Below are 19,827 nucleotides of genomic sequence, written 5' to 3' on the forward strand. Positions count from 1 at the left end.
GTAAACTGTTTATGTATGTGTTGTTAGGTTTGTGTGCTATTGTATGTTCTTTTTTAGTACCTGCACTGATGTACAGCACTTTGGTCAACGTGGGTTGTGTTTAAATGTGCTATACAAATAAAATTGACGTGACTTATATGTGCAGGTCTGTTGGGAGTGTGGGGTTACATTTATTCTAGTAGCTGCCTCGGAGATTTGTCAGAGATGATACAATTTTGACAATCCCGTATTCTAAATAATTAACTTTTTTTGAACAGATCTGAACTTGATTTATTAATAGGTTCACCCCATCATAGTTGGAACCTTCTCCAAGGCAGGACATGTAATTAATATAAATAATTTACAACATTTTTACCATGTTAAAGGTGCTGTACATACAAGATGTTATTCCACTGGTCTAATTTTATTGCCATTTACCAAAACCAAACTGAAAAAAAAATAAAAAAATTGAATATAGTGATTGATATTTTCCCCCCACTCAGTTTCGTCCCATTTGTACATTAACTAGATTGTAGTAAAGAGCTTGTTTGGCCAAAAGTTGCTGGTGTGTTCCTTCCTCTGCAATTTGTCCATTTTGAAACACAGCGATTTTGTTGGCATTCTGGACAGTAGACAAACGATGAGCTATCACAATGCAGGTACGGCCCTCTCTTGCTTTGTCCAGTGCTTCTTGGACAATCTGTTGAAAATGGAAGAAGTGAAATCAAATATGAAAACATTTCACATTGATAGTCATATTTTATAGACAATAGGTGCAGGAGGAGGCCATTTGGCCCTTCGAGCCTTAAGACTTAAAATAATTCTATTAAAATTAATCTCTGGAATTAGATGTTTAGAATCAAGTCAAGTGTGAAATGCACATCATAGCCTAGTTCCTGCTGATAACAATGATCAATAATGGTGACAGTGATGATAAAAACAGCTGTTTAAATTTCAGCAAGGTCAGGAATTCCACAAATATGTACTCAAACTTGAGTGATACTGGGCACCATATCTGCCAATGCACTCCAATGGGAAACCATCTCAGAATGTAAAGGGATAGAAAATAATATAATGTTTGTCAATAAAAACTTAGTTTAATCTTAATGCAAAACCCTGTAATTTATCATAAATTAATCTGGCTTGTTAATTTTGTCATTACATCAATGATTGTCCTCTACAGCAACTCTCTTAGGAATACATTTTCATCTTTACTATTCCCAGTATACAGTTGGAGGATGTTGTGCAATATGGGGATGCATTGTTCCTAATGTTTTATCCTTTTCATTTATCTCTTAGTTGTCTTGTGACATTTCAAATTATAATTATTTTGCCTGCAAAAATATTGCACTTCACGTCCAAAAGCTCCAATCTTACCATTTCACTTTCTGTATCCAGTGCTGAAGTAGCTTCATCAAGCAGCAGGATCTTAGGATTTCGGACTAATGCTCGGGCAATGGCCACTCGCTGTTTCTGCCCTCCAGATAGCTGGGTGCCCTTGTCTCCGACACATGTTTCATATTTCTAAATAAACAGAGTAAAATATTGCTTTTACCTTTTCTACAAATGATTCATTTTAAATTACCTGTTTACTTCTTCAATAATAACAAATGAACTGCAGTCTAGCTGTTTTAGATATTCATAACTTAACGATAGGTCTTTACTCTTAAAAATTTATGACTTAATTTTTGATCTCTGAAATACTCCAAAGAGCAATGCACCACAGAACTGGTAAACTGTTATGATATCATGCATATTATTGCATGTAGAATGCACACTGAGGTGTAATTGAAAGAAAATACTGGTGATGTAACACATATTACACAATGCATCATACTAAGAGGAATTCATTCCATTCCCTGTACAATTATAATGCTTGCAAAACTATCGAAAGGAAGAAACAGTCAGACAGGTACATGGATAGGACAGGTTTGGAGGAATATGGGCCAAATGCGGGCAGGTGGGGCTAGTGTAGTTGGGACTGTTGGCTAGTGTGGGCAAGACGGGCCAAAGGGCCTGTTACTATGCTGTATCACACTATGCCTATGAATAAAATAATCACTCACTCAAATCATGGAAATATGTTTGGATTGGGGAAATCATTAGCCCAATCCCTCAATATTTTGTTTACCTTCTCAGTAAGCCTCGTAGAAGAAGCTACCGACTACCACAATAAACATCTGTTTTTATAGCTAATGTAATCTCTTGCCAGCACCCAAAGTTATAGAATCTGAAAATAAAATCAGGTGGAAGCAAGTTAGTCCTTGATGGTTGAAAAGCTACATATCCGGTTACTTCTAAGCCTGATGATGGTTTTTACCCCCTAACAGCCTTTCAGGAAATGAATTCCAAACCACTAGCACACTCTTGGTGGAAAAAAAAGTGCTGCTCATCTAACTAATCCTTTTACCAATTAACTTGAATGGAACTCACCATTAAAGGAAATAGCAATGAGGTAAGTAACTAGGAAGGTTTAGCCGATCAAGGCCTCATAATTTTATGCACCTTGATTAACACTCCCCTCAGATGGCTTTGTTTCCTCATGGTTTAAGTTTCCACATCCTGGCAACATCTTCGTAAATCTCTGCACTCTCCCACTGCTATCACATCTTTTATTGTTATGTTTAGTTTTGTTTAGAGATACAGCATAGAAATAGGCTTGTTGGCCCACCAAGTCCACTCCGACAATTTTACAGTGGACGATTAACCTACCAAACCGCGTGTTTTGGGGATTTGGGAGGAAACTGGAGTACCTGGAGAAAACCCACATGGTCACAGAGAGAACATGCAAACTCCCTCTCCATACAGACCTCCATCGAGGTTAGGATTGAATGCAAGTCTCTGGTGTTGTGAGGTGGCAGCTTTGTCTTGTTGACCAGAACCAGAACCAGCCCATGTTCACAGTTCACAAATTGTGGCCTAACAAATGCTGTACAGAATTCTAGTATAATCGTTTCCTGCTTTTATGCAAGATGAGACATTCAATTATTTTTAGATATTATTACTGAGTTTATTATGTGTAACCATGCAGTACATACCTGAGGGAGAGTTTCAATAAAAGAATGTATGTTAGCAGCTTTGGCTGCAGCCTCTATTTCTTCCTGGGATACAATCCTGCTGTTGTCCCCATAGGCAATATTCTCAGCAATGCTGCAGTTAAACAGCACTGGTTCTTGAGACACAATACCAATCTGCGCCCGAGCCCACTGAATATTGAGGCCCTTTATATTGTTGTTATCTAAAAACTGGAGAAAAGGTATATTTCAAAAGTCTGCACTTTATTGCATGCCGTTTTTGTTACCATTAGGTTTATGTGATAGACATTAATAATTATTTCCTATAACATGGCACCCAGAACTGAACACAATACTCTAAATACGGCCTCACCAATGTCTTATATAACAGCAACATGACCTTCCAACTTCTATACTTAATACTCTGACTGATGGCCAATGTGCCAAAAGCCTTTTTGGCCACCCTCTCTCCCTGCGACTCCACCTTCAAGGAACCATGCGCCTGCACTCCTAGATCCCCCTGCTATATAGACAATAGGTGCAAGAGTAGGGAACATGTTTCCTGCCTCTAACGTGCCCAACCCCTTAATAATCTTATACGTTTCGATAAGATCCCCTCTCATCCTTCTAAATTCCAGTGTATACAAGCCTAGTCGCTCCAGTCTTTCAACATATGACAGTCCCGCCATTCCGGGAATTAACCTAGTAAACCTACGCAGCATGCCCTCAATAGCAAGAATATCTTTCCTCAAATTTGGAGACCAAAACTGCACACAGTACTCCATGTGCGGTCTCACTAGGGCCCTGTACAACTGCAGAAGGACCTCTTTGCTCCTAGAGTCAACTCCTCTTGTTATGAAGGCCAACATTCCATTGGCTTTCTTCACTGCCTGCTGTACCTGCATGCTTCTTTCAGTGACTGATACACTATGACACCCAGATCTCGTTGTACGTCCCCTTTTCCTAACTTGACACCATTCAGATAATACTCTTACTATTCTTACCTCCAAAGTGGATAACCTCACACTTATCCACATTAAATTGCATCTGGCATGCATCCGCCCACTCACACAACCTGTCCAAGTCACCCTGCAACCTCATAGCATCTCCCTCACAGTTCACACTACCACCCAGCCTTGTATCATCTGCAAATTCGCTAATGGTACTTTTAATCCCTTCATCCAAGTCATTAATGTATATTGTAAATAGCTGCGGTCCCAGCACCGAGCCTTGCGGTACCCCACTAGTTACTGCCTGCCATTCTGAAAGGGACCCATTTATCCCCACTCTTTGCTTTCTGTCTGTCAACCAATTTTCTACCTCCAATACCATGTGCTCTAATTTTGCCCATTAATCGCCTATGTGGAACCTTGTCGAAGGTTTTCTGAAAGTCGAGGTACACCACATCCCCCCGGCTCTCCCCTGTCAATTTTCCTAGTTACGTCCTCAAAGAATTCCAGAAGATTATTCAAGCATGATTTCCCCTTCGTAAATCCATGCTGACTCGGAACAATCCTGTTACTACTATCCAAATGCTCCGCAATTTCGTCTTTTATAATTGACTCCAGCATCTTCCCCACCACTGATGTAAGACTAACTGGTCTATAATTTCCCGTTTTCTCTCTCCCTCCTTTCTTAAAAAGTGGGACAACATTAGCTACCCTCCAATCTACAGGAACCGATCCTGAATCTATAGAACATATAACACTCCCCAGAGTTCTGCCATTCAATGTGTTGGCCCTGCTCACGTTAGACTTCCCAAAATGCAACTCTTCACATTTTTCTGTGTTAAATTCCATCAACCATTCCTCAGTCCACCTGTACCGATCAAGACAACTGATGCATTCTTCCACAACCATCTTCACTATATGCAAAACCACCCACGTTTATATCATCTGCAAACTTGTTAATCTTGCCATGTACAATCTCATCCAAATCATTGATATTGTACAAACTCTCCCAAATCACATACACATAATGGAAATAAAGAGGCTATTACTGATATTGTATAAACTCACCCAAATCACATACACATAATGGAAATAAAGAGGCTATTACTGATATTGTACGAACTCACCCAAATCACATGCACATAATAGTAATAAAGAGGCTATTAATAATTGACTCTGTGAGGTCCGAGACAAAACAAATAGAATTCTGACAGAGAAAATTATTATGTTTAACCGCTGTAAAAAACTGATTGATCATACTTTCATAAATCATCTTAATTTTCTCATCAACCTGGAATGTTGACCTGCGGTCATTCAGGCAACCAGACAGTGGCACACGTAAATTATGGACAGGCTTTGGGATAGCAGGACATGAATCATTTGCCACATAATATCTGGTCTCTGTCCAACTCCTGTGGCCATGGGTTGTACATGGCTGGCCCAGTGGAGCTTCTGCTCGCTGGCAAACAATAAAATGGTGATTGGTGAGGATTTGCTGATGGTAATGCCACTGAATGCAAGGTTTGCTCTTTGAACATAGGAAGTATCTGTTGGATGGGCCTCTACATGAATCTGGATCTATGAAAAATAAATGAAGTGTATTCTCATCGCCATACTATATGATTAGAGTGTAGTTGTGGATGTGGATATGGATGTGATTTGAGCTAGTGAAAGCAGAAAAGATTCGCAATGATGTTGCCTGTGGATTTGAGTTAGAAGGAGAGATGAATTAGGCTTTAGTGTGTTTTCCCTGGAGCAAAAGAGGCTGAAGGATAACTTTACAGAGGTTTATAAAATTATGATAGGCATAAATAAAGTGAATAATCACAGTAATTTTCCCAGGGTAGGGGAGTATAAAACTGAAGGGTTAGGTTTAAGGTAGCAAGGGAAAGATTTAAAGGAGATCTGAGGGGCAGCTTTCTCACATAAAGGGTGGTGGGTGTACAGAATGAGGTGCTCGAGAAAGTGGTAGAGGGAACAATTACAAATTAAAAAAGACAGGTACAGGGACAGAAAAGATTTACTGGGATATGGGCCAAACACAGGCAAATGGGACTAGTTCAGGTAAATACCTTGGTCCGTGTGGACAAACGGCCACAAGGCCTCTTTCCCTGCCGAAAAAATAAGGTTCTGTGGCAATATTAGAGAAAGCATTAGTGGCTCTCTTGAACTTTTTAGTTTAGTTTATTATTGTCATGTGTAACAAGGTACAGTGAAAAGCTTTTTGTTGCATGTTATCCAGATATGATAATGAGATGCCAGGTGACTAATAAAGAGGTTACCAACTAAAAGTAGAATTAGTGCGCTTTTGAGACGATGTTTCCACTAGTGGGAGAGTCTAGGACGAGAGGTCATTGCCTCAGAATTAAAGGAAGTTCTTTTAGGAAGGAGATGAGGAGGAATTTCTGTAGAGGGTGGTGAATCTGTGAAATTCTTTACCACAGAAGGTTGTGGAGGCCGTCAATGGATATTTTTAAGGCAGAGATAGATAGATTCTTGATTAGTACAGGTGGCAGGGGTTATGGGGAGAAGGCAGGGGAATGGGGTTTAGAGGGAAGGGTAGATCAGCCATGATTGAATGGCAGAGTAGATTTGATGGGCCAAATAGCCTAACTCTGCTCCCATAACATGAACTTATGAACAAAACAGCCTGTGAACGTACCATCATTCTAATGAAAATCCAGAAGAACGTGTAACACACATGGTGAAATAGACAGTCGATGATTATTTGAACGCAACAACACCCCCACAGATTTCTGACCCGATCAAAAGGGAGTAAGTCACTTACCACATTTCCATTTTGTGGGTCATAGTACCTCTCGAGCAGCTGGACAGTGGTGCTTTTCCCACAGCCACTACTACCCACTAGAGCCAAGGTTTGTCCTTTCCCAACTGCAACTGTTAAACCTTGCAACACAGGCACATCCGGGCGAGAAGGATAGTTAAAGGCAACATCTTCAAACTTGACCACTCCTTCAAATGTGCTCTTGAAAAAGAATCAGAACCATGACATTTAGTACCATTTTAACTTTTCTATACATGTTCTCAAATAACTTTGCGAAGATATCAAATATACGGGTGTCCATCAACAGTTAGAACCCAAAGTATATGTCACACTTATATTTTCTCCTATTGTTCTCCATACTGGACTCAATGTCAGCTCACACAGCAGTCCCAATGTTTCATTGCTCCCCACCCCCCACACGCACACACACATTTAGTTCCTGGTAACCTACTCTTTCACACATCCAGCTTAGATTCTCCTGCATTAGGGAAACCAAGACTGGGGATAATTTACAATATCCAGTAAACCTGCCAACCAGCACTTCTTTAGGATGTGGAATGAAATCCAATCAGTCACAGGGGGAACATGCAAACTCCACATTCTTTAGGATGTGGGATGAAATTCAATCAGTCACACGGGTAACATGCAAACTCCACAAAGATAATAATGGAGGTCTGGATGGAACCCAGGCTGTTGCAACAGTACCAAGTGCTCTGCCACTTACCACCGCTTCACATATATATCAGAGAGCATTTTATCAGGATAATTCTGCTTGCATAATGTGATAAATAACTTTCAACACTTAAGTGCCAGGTGTAAAAATACTTGCAGATGCAGTTGATGACACACTGCAGGTGAACTATGAGGATCCACAGCCAAGGACAGTTTAAATGGTTTACTAATTTATTGTTGGGAGTGGTGCTTTGATTTAATGGTTAGGTATATGAACTGTGCACTAATGTATCTCCACCATGGCTGTGAGAATTCTCAATACAGTTAATTAAATAACGTGGAATTAGAAAAGTTATAATCAGTCATTTTTGTGTTTACCATTATCTTGATTACGTTATTATGTGGCGCAGCGGTAGAGTTGCTGCCTTATTGTGCCAGAGACCTGGGTTCAATCCTGACTGTGGGTGCTGTCCGTAAGGAGTTTGTACGTTCTCCCCGTGACCGCATGGGTTTTTCCCAGGTGATCCGGTTTCCTCGCATATTCCAAAGACGTACAGGTTTGTAGCTTAATTGGCTTCAGTAAAGATTATAAATTGTTCATGTGTTGGATAGTGCTTGTGGCAGCGTGGATTCAGTGGGCAGAAGGGCCTGTTTCCGCACTGTATTTCTAAAATAAACTAAACTAAGTAATGATGATCATGAAATTACTGAGCAATTATATAAAGTAAAAACATCTGGCTCACTCTGGAAGGAAATCAAGGGGGAGGGGAGCTGGGGGAGAAAGTTGGAAGAGAAGTGGGGATGGGACAAGGTCTGGCAAGTAGACACAAAATGCTGGAGTAACTCAGCAGGACAGGCAACATCTCTGGAGAGAAGGAATGGGCGACGTTTTGGGTCGAGACCCTTCTTCAGACGGATGTCTGGGGAGTGGGCGGGACAAAGATAGAATGTAGTCAGTGACAGTAGGACGGTGGGACAACTGGGATGGGGGAGGGGATGGAGAGAGAGGGAAAGCAAGGGCTATTTGAAATTAGAGAAGTCAATGTTCATAACGCTGGGGTGTAAGCTACCCCAGCGAAATATTTGGTGCTGTTCCTCCAATTTGCACTGGGCCTCACTCTGACAATGGAGGAGGCCCAGGACAGAGAGGTCAGATTGGGAATGGGAGGGGGAGTTGAGGTGCTGAGCAACCAGGAGATCAATGACACGAAACGTCTGCCATCAGTCTGAAGAAGGGTCTTGATCTGAAATGTCAACCATTCCTTCTCTCCAGAGATGCTGCCTGTCCTGCTGTGTTACTCCAGCATTTTTTGACTACCATCGATTTAGACAATAGACAATGGGTGCAGGAATAGGCCATTCGGCCCTTCGAGCCAGCACCACCATTCAATGTGATCATGGCTGATCATTCTCAATCGATACCCGGTTCCTGCCTTCCCCCCCATGTCTGCTGGTTTGTGCAGGTGGATGCAGATGAGGCTGTTTTTGATTGGCAGATGGTTGGACAAAGGCCTTCCATCTTTCTCCAGCACTTTGCATCTTTATTTGTAAATCAGAACCTGCATTTCCTTGTGTCTACTTTGTATGACGATGTGGTTGCCTCTTAAGTGCTGTCCCATATGATCTGGCAAGCCATTCATTTGTCAACATGCCACATCCTTACCCAGCCTGGTCTATATGTGAATGCAGATCTACGGTTGTGTGAGACACAAGGTGCTGGAGTAGCTCAGTGAGTCTGGCGGTATCTCTGGAAATAAATGTCGGGTTTGCCGACAATACCAAATGTTCCATGATTCAGGAAAACACAGTTCAGCAGCATTAAAGCATCAATTACATGGATTCCAGATGGATCAGGTCAACAATTTTGTCACTTGGACCACGTGCTATTTTATAAAGCAAGAAGGGCCTTCACCTGTGCCCTTTAAAGATAGAAGAGGCAAACATTCAGTTTAAGCCGCTGGACTTAACATGGCCGGCGCGGCACGTTTCAGTGCCCGGTGCGGCTCAGCTGCGGGACTTAACATCGCCGGCGCGGCTCGGCTGCGGGACGTTTCAGTGCCCGGTGCGGCTCGGCCGCTGGACTTAACATCGCCGGCGCGGCTTGGCCGCGGGACGTTTCAGTGCCCGGTGCGGCTCGGCCGCTGGACTTAACATCGCCGGCGCGGCTCGGCCGCGGGACGTTTCAGTGCCCGGTGTGGCTCGGCCGCGGGGCCTTCCATCCCCTTGCGGGGGCTGTGCGTGTCGGTTGCCTCGGTAGGGGTCGAGCTGCCTGTCTATGGGCGCGGGGGGGAAGAGAGTGGAAGTTTTGTTGCCTTCCATCACAGTGAGGGGGTGTTTGGAGTCACTGTGATGGATGTTGGTGTTGGGGTCGTGTGTCCTGTGTTCTTTTCTTTTTTGCTGTGTCTTGTGACTGCTGAAATTTCGTTCGGTATTTATACCGAATGACAATAAAGTTCTGTTATTATACTGTTATAACTATGTCAATGATATTCATGACCAAGGGTTTAATATTCTATAATAGACACAAAATGCTGGAGTAACTCAGCGGGACAGGCAGCATCTCTGGAGAGAAGGAATGGGTGCCACTTCGGGTCGAGACCCTTCTTCAGACATATATTCTATGCTCACTTATATCCACGTCCATCGTGTGCAACAGCCCACATGTGGCTCTGGAACCTTTTCAACTGCTATTGCAAAATTACACTTTTTATGCCTAATCTCTGGCATTAGTTGTATTATCACCTGCTCCTTCACACTCCCAGGAAGATGCTGCTTTACACTCTCTATTCAATTGTGTCAAAACTAGATATTGGGTTCCCGAGTTGGAAATTCTAAATTTTATAGTCTTCCCAAATATGGCAAATATTTCTGACATAACATAACATAACATAACAACACTTTATTGTCACTCGGCACAAACACCGAGCGAAATTTCAGCATTCACAAGACACAAGAAAAAAGAAAAGAACACAGGACACCCGACCCCAACACAAACATCCATCACAGTGACTCCAAACACCCCCTCACTGTGATGGAGGCAACAAAACTTCCCCTCTCTTCCCCCCGCACCCACGGACAGGCAGCTCGACCCCTACCGAGGCAAACGACACTCACAGCCCCCGCAAGGGGATGGAAGGCCCCGCGGCCGAGCCGCCCCGGGCACCGAAACGTCCCGCGGCCACACCGGGCGATGTTAAGTCCAGCGGCCGAGCCGCACCGGGCACTGAAACGTGCCGCGGCCGAGCCGCACCGGGCACTGAAACGTCCTGCGGCCGCATCGGGCAATGTTAAGTCCAGCGGCCGAGCCGCACCGGGCACTGAAACGTCCCGCGGCCGAGCCGCACCGAGCACTGAAACGTCCCGCGGCCGCACCGGGCGATGTTAAGTCCAGCGGCCGAGCCGCACCGGGCACTGAAACGTCCCGCGGCCGAGCCGCACCGGGCACTGAAACGTCCCGCGGCCGAGCCGCGCTGGCGATGTTAAGTCCAGCGGCCAAGCCGCGCCGGGCACTGAAACGTCCCGCGGCTGCACCGGGCGATGTTAAGTCCAGCGGCCGAGCCGCACCGGGCACTGAAACGTCCCGCGGCCGAGCCGCGCCGGCGATGTTAAGTCCCGCAGCCGAGCAGCGCCGGGCGATGGAAGGCCCCGCGGGCGAGCTGCGCCCCGGGGAAGAGACCTAATAAAAGAAAGGTTTCCCCCCGCCCCACCCCACCCCCCACCACACATACACAGCCAAAAACAGAAACAAAAACCATCCCAACACCGACACAAACAAAAAAAAAGAAAAAAAGAGAACAGACTGCCAGAGAGCCGCAGCCATTAGGCGCGGCCAACTCCTCCCACGCTATTCACAATGCTATTCACAACAGATGAAAATGTCTTTCAAGGCTTTGTGCTAAATATATAGTTACCAAAGATCGCAAAGTGCTGGAGTAACTCAGCAGGTAACATTTCAGGTCAAGACCATTCTTCAGACCCTGGAGTCTGAAAAAGGGTCTGAAGAAGAGTCTCGACCCAAAATGTCACATAGCAATGTTCTCCAGAGATGCCTTCTCCCCATAACCTCTGACACCTGTACTAATCAAGAATCTGTCTATCTCTGCCTTACAAATATCCACTGACGGCCTCCACAACCTTCTGTGGCAAAGAATTCCACAGATTCACCACACTCTGACTACAGAAATTCCTCCTCATCTCCTTCCTAAAATAACTTCCTTTAATTCTGAGGCCTAGACTCTCCCACTAGTGGAAACATCCTCTCCATATCCACTCTATCCAAGCCTTTCACTATTCTGTACGTTTCAATGTCCCCCCTCGTGCTGTTTCTGAACAATTTGAGATTCTGACATTTCATAGGCTTCAATTCTTTAACGTTCGGTGCTACTGAGCATTAACTGCAAGACAGTGAGGTACTTACGGGAAAATCGCCAGCATCACTAAAGCTGTCTATTGATACTGTTTGTTCAATCAACATGATGATTCGGGCTGCTGATACTTTAGCCTTGGCATAATCAGGAGCAAACGAGTTGGTCTTTCCTAAAGCCATCGCTCCAAATGCAATCACTGAGAACACGCTGCAATAATCATAAATCGGATTAAAGAACATGCAATATTATCCCTACAGATATGCGAGTTCTGCAGAATGATAATCCATAAAGAAATGTACCAAGTTTCTTGTGCAATTCATAAACAATGTCAACTTAAATGGGTTTTGCTAGGTTTAAGTTTAGGTTAATTTATGTCTTGTGTACCTAGTAGATGTAAATATAGTGTGAAAAGTACTTGGAAGAACCTTCACAAAACCAGAACATGTCAAAACACTCAGCAGAGAAGGTAACATCCACAGAGAAAGGGCGACACAGTGAAGACCAGAGTTCGATCCTGACCTTAGGTGCTGTGTGTGTGGAGTTTACATGTTCTCCCTGTGACTGCATGTGTTTTCTCTGGGTACTTCGGTTTCCTCCCACATCCCAAAGACATTTGGGTTTGCAGGTTAAATGGCCTCTATAAAATTGCCCCCTGTGTGTAGTTGGATAACTAGTGTAAACGGATGATCAATGGTTGGCATGGGACTTAGGCCAACATGCCTCTCCAGTTTCCATGTTGCATCACTAAACTCTAAACAGATGAAACATTCCAAGTCAATAATTCTTAGCAGAACCAAGAAAAGTAGAAAAGCAAGTGAAAAAGAGACTCAATGTATCAAGTCGAAGATAGATACAAAATGCTGGAGTAACTGAGCAGGCCAGGCACATCTCTGGAGAAAAAGGATGGCTGACGTTAGGAGACAGGACCCTTCTTCAGACAGTCTAAAGAAGACAGTCACGCATTCCTTTTCTCCAGAGATGCTGCCTGGCCCGCTGAGTTACTCCAGCACTTTGTGTCTATCTTTGCATCTGCAGTTCCTTTCTACACAAGATATCAAGTCAGTGGATATCAAGTTAGTGGATTTGACCTGATGCGTTGGACGTATCAATGGATGCTGCCTGACCGACTGACTGCATCTACCAACTTCTGTTTTGCTTTCCCATTTGCAGCACATTGCAGTTAGTTTTGCTCCAATGAATAAAATACGCTATTCTTGTTTGCAGTTTACAGATGAAATTGACAAAATGAGAGGTAAATGAAATGAAGTTAACAATAAGGAGGAGGTGTTAATCATACCGATGTACAGAAACGGAGGGGCAGCAGGCAAGGTTTTGGCTTCCAGATGGACAATGAGATTTTCAGCAGTTACCGGAAGGCGCTTCTCAGATGCCTCATGGCATTGTTCCAAGAGTTCAGCTCAGATGCAAGCAGTAGCCTGACAGGACCCGAGTGAGTCTTCTCAGAGATGCCTCACTTCATTCAACTGTGCAGTAGACCATCGTGCAAGGAAAGAGATAGAAACAAGCAGACTGTACACATTGGAAAGAGAAGGACAGCGTCAAGAAAGCAAGTTGCAGAAGCTGAAGAATTAGATAGTCAAACATTTTTGGGGGAAAAGAGAATGCAAGGAAAATTAGAAGATACTGAAAATACAGATTTTTTTTAACATAATGCAGAACAGGAGAAGGAGGTCATTTGTTCCCTGATGCCTGCTCCACTATTAGATAAGATCATTAGCTCAGCCCCACTTTCTTATACAAACCCACATACTTTAATCCCGTTAACATCTAAAAATCGGGGGCGGCACAGTGGTGCAGCAGTAGTGTTGTTGCCGTATGGTGCCGGACTCGATGGGCCGAAGGGCCTGTTTTCGTGCTGTATCTCTAAAGTCTATTCCCTTTTGTAGAATATATATCATGACTTGCACAGCTCTTTCAGGTGGCAAATTTCAAAGATTCACAACTTGCTAAATGGAGAAATTTCTTCTCAATTCTCTGCTGATTGGCCACCTTCTCAATTTGTGACTATAACTCCTGATTCTGGACACTGCAGCCAGGGAAAACATCATCCCTGCATTCACTCTGCACGCTTCTTATGAGTCTTGATACATTTCATTGAGATGACCTCTCAGTTTTCTAAACTTCCAAGACTGTGGGCCCTGTTTGCTTAATATCTCCTCATGAAATAAACCCAAGATCCAAGGAATCGATTTAGTGAATCTTTATTACACTACTTTATCACAAATGTTTCTCTCCTTAAGTCAGGAGATCAGACTTAAACACAATATTTCAAATCTCATCATTATCTTAAATGGATTCCTGTTGCATTTTGTAAAGTGACCCTTATGGTACCTCACATAATTAAAGCAGGTACATCAATAATAACCCAAGCCAATGGCATCGTTCGCTTGCAGAAACAGATTGATGCAACAAGAATTTATACTCACAGAAAAACGTCTCGGAACCCCATGTAGTTATGAGTCACTAGCCAGGCTCCAAATCGAAAACTTGCTGCATAAGCAAAGAACATAATTGCTTGTGAAAGGCTAAAGGCGATTCCATAAATGTAAGACTTCTTTTTGGCGTTTCTTTGGAAACATAAAAGGGTAAATGGACAATGTTGAGCAATGCGTGGCAATGATTTTAATTCACTGCATACATTTGATACAGCGAGAGGAGGGATGTCATACTATATCCCAGCTGCCCCCTATCAATGATAATGTTAACTGCACAGTTATTATCAACCAGCTGAGAACCCTATCCATCCCGCCCCCACCACGCAGTCCCAACTCTTATACACTCAAACAGGCAGATGGCTCCCTCTGAATATAGGTAAATCCTGGAACAGAAGAATTTGGATGAAGAATATGCCTGTATTTCATTTAGTTTAGAGATACAGTGCAGAAACAGACCCTTCGGTCCACCGGGTCCGCAGCGATCAGCGATCCCCATTAACACTACCCTGCACACTATGGACAATTTACACTTGTACCAAGCCGATTTATCTACAAACCTGTACGTCTTTGGAGTGTGGGAAGAAACTAAAATACAAACGTCGTACAGACAGCACTCGTAGTCGGAATCGAACCCGGGTATACGGCGCTTCAAGCACTGTTAGGCAGCAACTCTACCACCACTGCCTCACTGTGCCGCCCTTTCAAGTAGGCCCTTCAAGCTTCAATGCATTTGGATCATGGCTGATTAGACTTTAGAAATACAGCGCAGAAACAAACCCTTTGGCCCATTGACCAGCAAACCCCTTACACAAACACTATTCTACACACTGAGAACAATTTATAATTTTTTTAACTGTAGGCAATTACCCAACAAACCTGTACATCTTTGGAGTGTGGGAGGAAACCGGAGCTCCTGGAGAAAAACCACATCGTCACAGGGAGAACGTACAAATTCCATACAGACAGCTCCTGTCATCAGGATCTAACCCGGGTCTCTGGTGCTGTAAGGCAGCAACTCTACCGCTGTGCCACTGTGCTGCCCCTCAGTGATCTACTACCTGATCTACCGCCTCAGTGCTATTTTCTGTCACCAGCCCCATGTTTCTTGATTCCCTAGATGTCCAGAATTTTATCAATGTGCGTTTTGACCTAATATAATTACTGAGCCTTCGCAGAGTCTCCAGGATAGAGAATCCCAAAGACTCACCATCCACTGAGTGAAGTAATTGCTCCTCTTCTCAGTGCTGGGTAGCTTAAACCGTGTTCTCAAACAATGTCCCGTGCTCGACTACTCAGCCAGGGGAAACATCTTCCCTGCATCCTGAAGTATGCTCTTTTAGAATTCTGTATGTTTCTATTAGATTCTTTAAATCTCTCTAGAATACCATCCCAGTTTACTCAATCACTCCTCAAACAGCAAACCTGCCATCCCTGGAACCCTTGTGAATCTTTCTTGTATCCCTACTCGGCCATGTACAGCCTTTCGTGGATAAGGAATAAAAAAACAGGACACAATATTCCAGGTGTGAACTCACTGAGGCCCTGTATAATTACAGCCTCTGGGACCCTACAAATCAGTGTCCTATACACAACTGTATACCCAACTCAATCTTGACACAAGGGCAGCACAGTGGTGCAGTGGTAGAGCTGCTCCCTTAAACCCCCAAAACCCGGGTTCAATCCTGAACTCGGGTGCTCTCTGTACGGAGATTGTACGTATTCCCTGTGACGATGTGTATTTTCTCCAGGTGCTTTGGTTTCCTCCCCTTCAAGAGATGAGAGGCCACACATCTCTCATCTTAAATTACCCAAAAAGAAGATAGTGAAAACTTTGGCTTGTTGGAACAACCTAAGAGGACGCTAGCAAAATAATTTCGGAATTTCTCTTATTTTGTGCAATTTCATGGGCATTGCTGGAGAGATCTGTAACCAACTTGAAATCAAGACAAACAATAGAAAATCTGGTGAAGCCCAGTGGGAGGTGCGTGAAAATAAAGCTGGAGCCATGTCTTCAGTAAAGCTGGATAATAGTAAGACCAATTCCGTTTTAATGAAGATTTCTTTTTTTTGCAGACATTTTTTGATTCCTGTTTATCCATGATTTACTAAAGCTTTAATTTTGACTCTTGATCAGTGAGTGGCTATGTGATTTAAGAGTGAATTAGGTGTGTTCCCTTGGCCAACCAACTGCACAGAAAAGGAAAGTGACTCGTTGTCTTGTAAATTTCTGCTTTCATCACAGGCTATGTCTCATGGATTTGTTCTTTTGGAATTTTAAATCCACTTGCATATTTCAAGTTACTCACCTAACAGTTTACAAATGTTAAAAAGTCATGCGGTTTGGAGATAAGTCTTCTGGTTATCATCATTCGATGATTTAGATTGAAATCTCCTTGGATGAGCATTGCTATTGAGGCAGTGCAGCGTAAGTTCACGAGGTTAATCCCTGGGATCGCGGGACTGTCATATGAGCAAAGATTGGAAAGACTGGGCTTGTATTCACTGGAGTTTAGAAGGGTATCTTGTAGAGACGTATAAAATTATAAAAGGACTGGACAAGCTAGATGCAGGAAAAATGGTCCCAATGTTGGGAGAGTCCAGAACCAGGGGGCACCGTCTAAGAATAAAGGGGAGGCCATTTAAAACTGAGGTGAGAAGAAATCTTTTCACCCTGAGAGTTGTGAATTTGTGGAATTCTCTACCGCAGAAGGCAGTGGAGGCGAATTCACTGGATGAATTTAAAAGAGAGTTAGATAGAGCTCTAGGGGCTAGTGGAATCAAGAGATATGGGAAGAAGGTAGCAACAGGTTACTGATTGTGGATGATCAGCCATGATCACAATGAATGGCGGTGCTGGCTCGAAGGGCCAAGTGGCCTCCTCCTGCACCTATTTTCTATGTTTCTATGTTTCTCCCACACTCCAAAGTCGTAAAGGTTTGTGTAAATCTAATTGGCTTCTGTAAATTAAAAAAAATTATCCTTGGTGTTTAGGGTAGTGCAAGCGCGGGGGGTGACCGTTGGTCAGTGCTGCGCCTGGTGGGTTGAAGACCCTGTTTCCGTGCTGTATCACTGGTCGGCGCTGCTCCTGGTGGGCTGAAGACCCTGTTTCCGTGCTGTATCACTAAAGTCTAAAGGCATAGATCCTGCCCGGTAGTCAGCCTTCCAAATAAAACAATATTGAGGTTTCTCAAGGCTACTCCCTGACCCACTGCAGCTCAGCAGTCTGCACACCATTTAGGGCCATGTGGATTATCAGCTCAGTATCAAACCTACAGCACCACCCTGTCCCTTTTCCCCTTCAAAATTCTATTTCAAATCATTATCCAAATCCACTTTAAATTATGCCACTTTTCATGACTCAATTGTCAAATAAAGGTTCCAAGGTACTGTATGTAGTGAGTCCAAATCGAGCGATGTTATCAAATGACTTTATTCTTGGTAAAAACCGTGACAAGATGCAACGCACTAACTTTGGACACACACTACTTAACTAACTAAAATAATCTAATCTCATCTCTCCAGTTTGGCGCCAGACACACCTATACCTCGCGCTCCCACACCACGTGACCCAACCGAGGGTTCGAGACCCCCCCGCCAATCCGTATGTCCGTGCCCGGAGGGAACCCAACACCGTATGGCCGTGCTTCCGTGCCTGGAGGTCGGGACTGGAGCCAGAGAACCCACCCGTGCCCGGAGGGAACCCAACACCGACGTGATGGGCGGCGGTAAGGCGGGGGCGGAAAGGAGAATGTCACCCGGCACCCGCAGGGGTGAACCGTAGACGAGCTCGGCCGAGGATATGCCTAGCTCGGCCTTTGGGGCCGTACGAATGCCGAGGAGGACCCAAGGCAGCTGGTCAGCCCAATCGTGGCCGGTCAGGCGAGCACAGAGGGACGCCTTCAGCTGCCGATGGAAACGCTCCAACATCCCGTTGGATTGGGGATGGTAGGCGGTGGTCTGCTGTAAACGAGACCCATACAACTGTGCCAGCACGGCCCAGAGGGAGGAGGTGAACTGGGCCCCCCGATCTGTGGTGATGATAGCCGGGACGCCGAAACGGGCCACCCAATGCAACGCCAGGGCCCGTGCACAGGAGGCCGCCGAGGTGTCCGACAATAGGAGTGCCTCCGGCCAACGTGTAAACCGATCCACCACCGTCAGCAGATGAGTATAACCCCTAGAATAGGGCAATGGACCCACCAAATCCACGTGGATGTGGAAAAAACAGACTGGGGGAACCTCGAATCTCTGGTATGGGGGCTGGACATGGCGATGAACTTTGGAGGTCTGGCACGGAATGCAGGCACGTGCCCAGGCTGCCACCTGCTTCCGCAGGCCGTGCCAGACAAACCGGGCGGCCACCATGGCTGAAGTCGCCCTGATGGACGAATGTGCCAGGCCATGAATGGCCTCAAAAACCTTACGCCGCAGGGCGGCAGGCACCACCGGGCGTGGGCGTGGAAGAGAAACATCACACCACAATTTGGTACCTGTGGGGCCACACGCCACCTGTTCCAAACGCAGTCCCGAGGCTGCGGAGGCATACACCACGGCAGTTCCTTCCAGGCGCTGAGCCTCCGTTAGCTCCTGGAAATCCACCTGTCCGCCTACCACGGCTACGGAGGGAATGGCCGGCCGGGACAGGGCATCAGCAACAGCTTTAAGCCTAACCGCAATATGACGGACATCGGTGGTAAACTCCGAAATCAGGGTGAGGTGCCGCTGCTGGCGAGCCGACCACGGATCAGAAACCTTAGCGAAAGCAAATGTCAGAGGTTTGTGATCCGTGTAGGCCACAAAAGAACGGCCTTCCAAAAAATAACGGAAGTGGCGGACTGCTAAATAGAGGGCCAGGAGCTCCCTATCAAACGCACTATATTTGAGCTCGGCTCGCGAGAGCTGCCGGCTGAAAAACGCCAGGGGCTGCCATTGACCTGCGACCTGCTGCTCCAAAACCCCACCCACCGCCACGTCTGAGGCGTCCACCGTCAGCGCCGTGGGGGCGGAGGAGCGCGGGTGCACCAGCATGGTGGCGTTGGCGAGGGCCTGTTTGACCGCGACAAAAGCCGTCTCTGCAGCTGCGGACCATACCAACTCAGCGGGGTTACCCGCGAGGCATTGAAAAAGGGGGCGCATGACCCGAGCTGCTGCAGACACGACCGGTGATAAAAGTTCACCATGCCCACGAATTCCTGCAAACCCTTGATGGTAGCAGGGCGTGGAAAAGAGCGGACCGCGTCCACCTTAGCTGGCAAAGGAGTGGCACCGGCCGGTGTAACCCGGTGACCCAAAAAATCTACCGCCGACAGGCCGAATTGGCATTTGGCCAGGTGCAGAATCAGGCCGTGGTCCTGCAGCCTCTGGAATACAGTGTGGAGGTGGACTAAGTGCTCCTGGACCGAACGGCTGGCAATCAAAATGTCATCGAGGTAAATAAACACGAACGGCAAACCTCGACCCACACGGTCCATCAGACGCTGGAATGCCTGAGCTGCGTTTTTAAGGCCGAAAGGCATGCGCAACCACTCAAACATCCCGAACGGAGTAATGGTAGCCGTCTTTGGAATGTCCGGCGGGTGGACCGGGATCTGATGATATCCCCGC

The 19,827-nt window shown here is 45.3% G+C and overlaps 1 protein-coding gene across 1 annotated transcript in view; it reads right to left on the reverse strand.

Moving 5' to 3' along the window:
* Nucleotides 1-478: 478 nt before the first annotated feature.
* Nucleotides 479-19,827, reverse strand: part of LOC144609354 (ATP-dependent translocase ABCB1-like) — a 104,154-nt gene continuing 84,805 nt past the window's right edge. Inside the window, exons 22-27 of the mRNA XM_078427806.1 lie at nt 14,215-14,355; nt 11,818-11,974; nt 6,732-6,929; nt 3,018-3,224; nt 1,357-1,503; nt 479-679 (exon numbers count right to left, since the gene is read on the reverse strand). Coding sequence (XP_078283932.1) covers nt 479-679; nt 1,357-1,503; nt 3,018-3,224; nt 6,732-6,929; nt 11,818-11,974; nt 14,215-14,355 — 1,051 coding nt within the window. The remainder of the gene's footprint in view (nt 680-1,356; nt 1,504-3,017; nt 3,225-6,731; nt 6,930-11,817; nt 11,975-14,214; nt 14,356-19,827) is intronic.

The sequence above is a fragment of the Rhinoraja longicauda genome, chromosome 2 (genome assembly GCF_053455715.1).
Source record: "Rhinoraja longicauda isolate Sanriku21f chromosome 2, sRhiLon1.1, whole genome shotgun sequence".
Taxonomy (NCBI): Eukaryota; Metazoa; Chordata; class Chondrichthyes; order Rajiformes; family Arhynchobatidae; genus Rhinoraja; species Rhinoraja longicauda.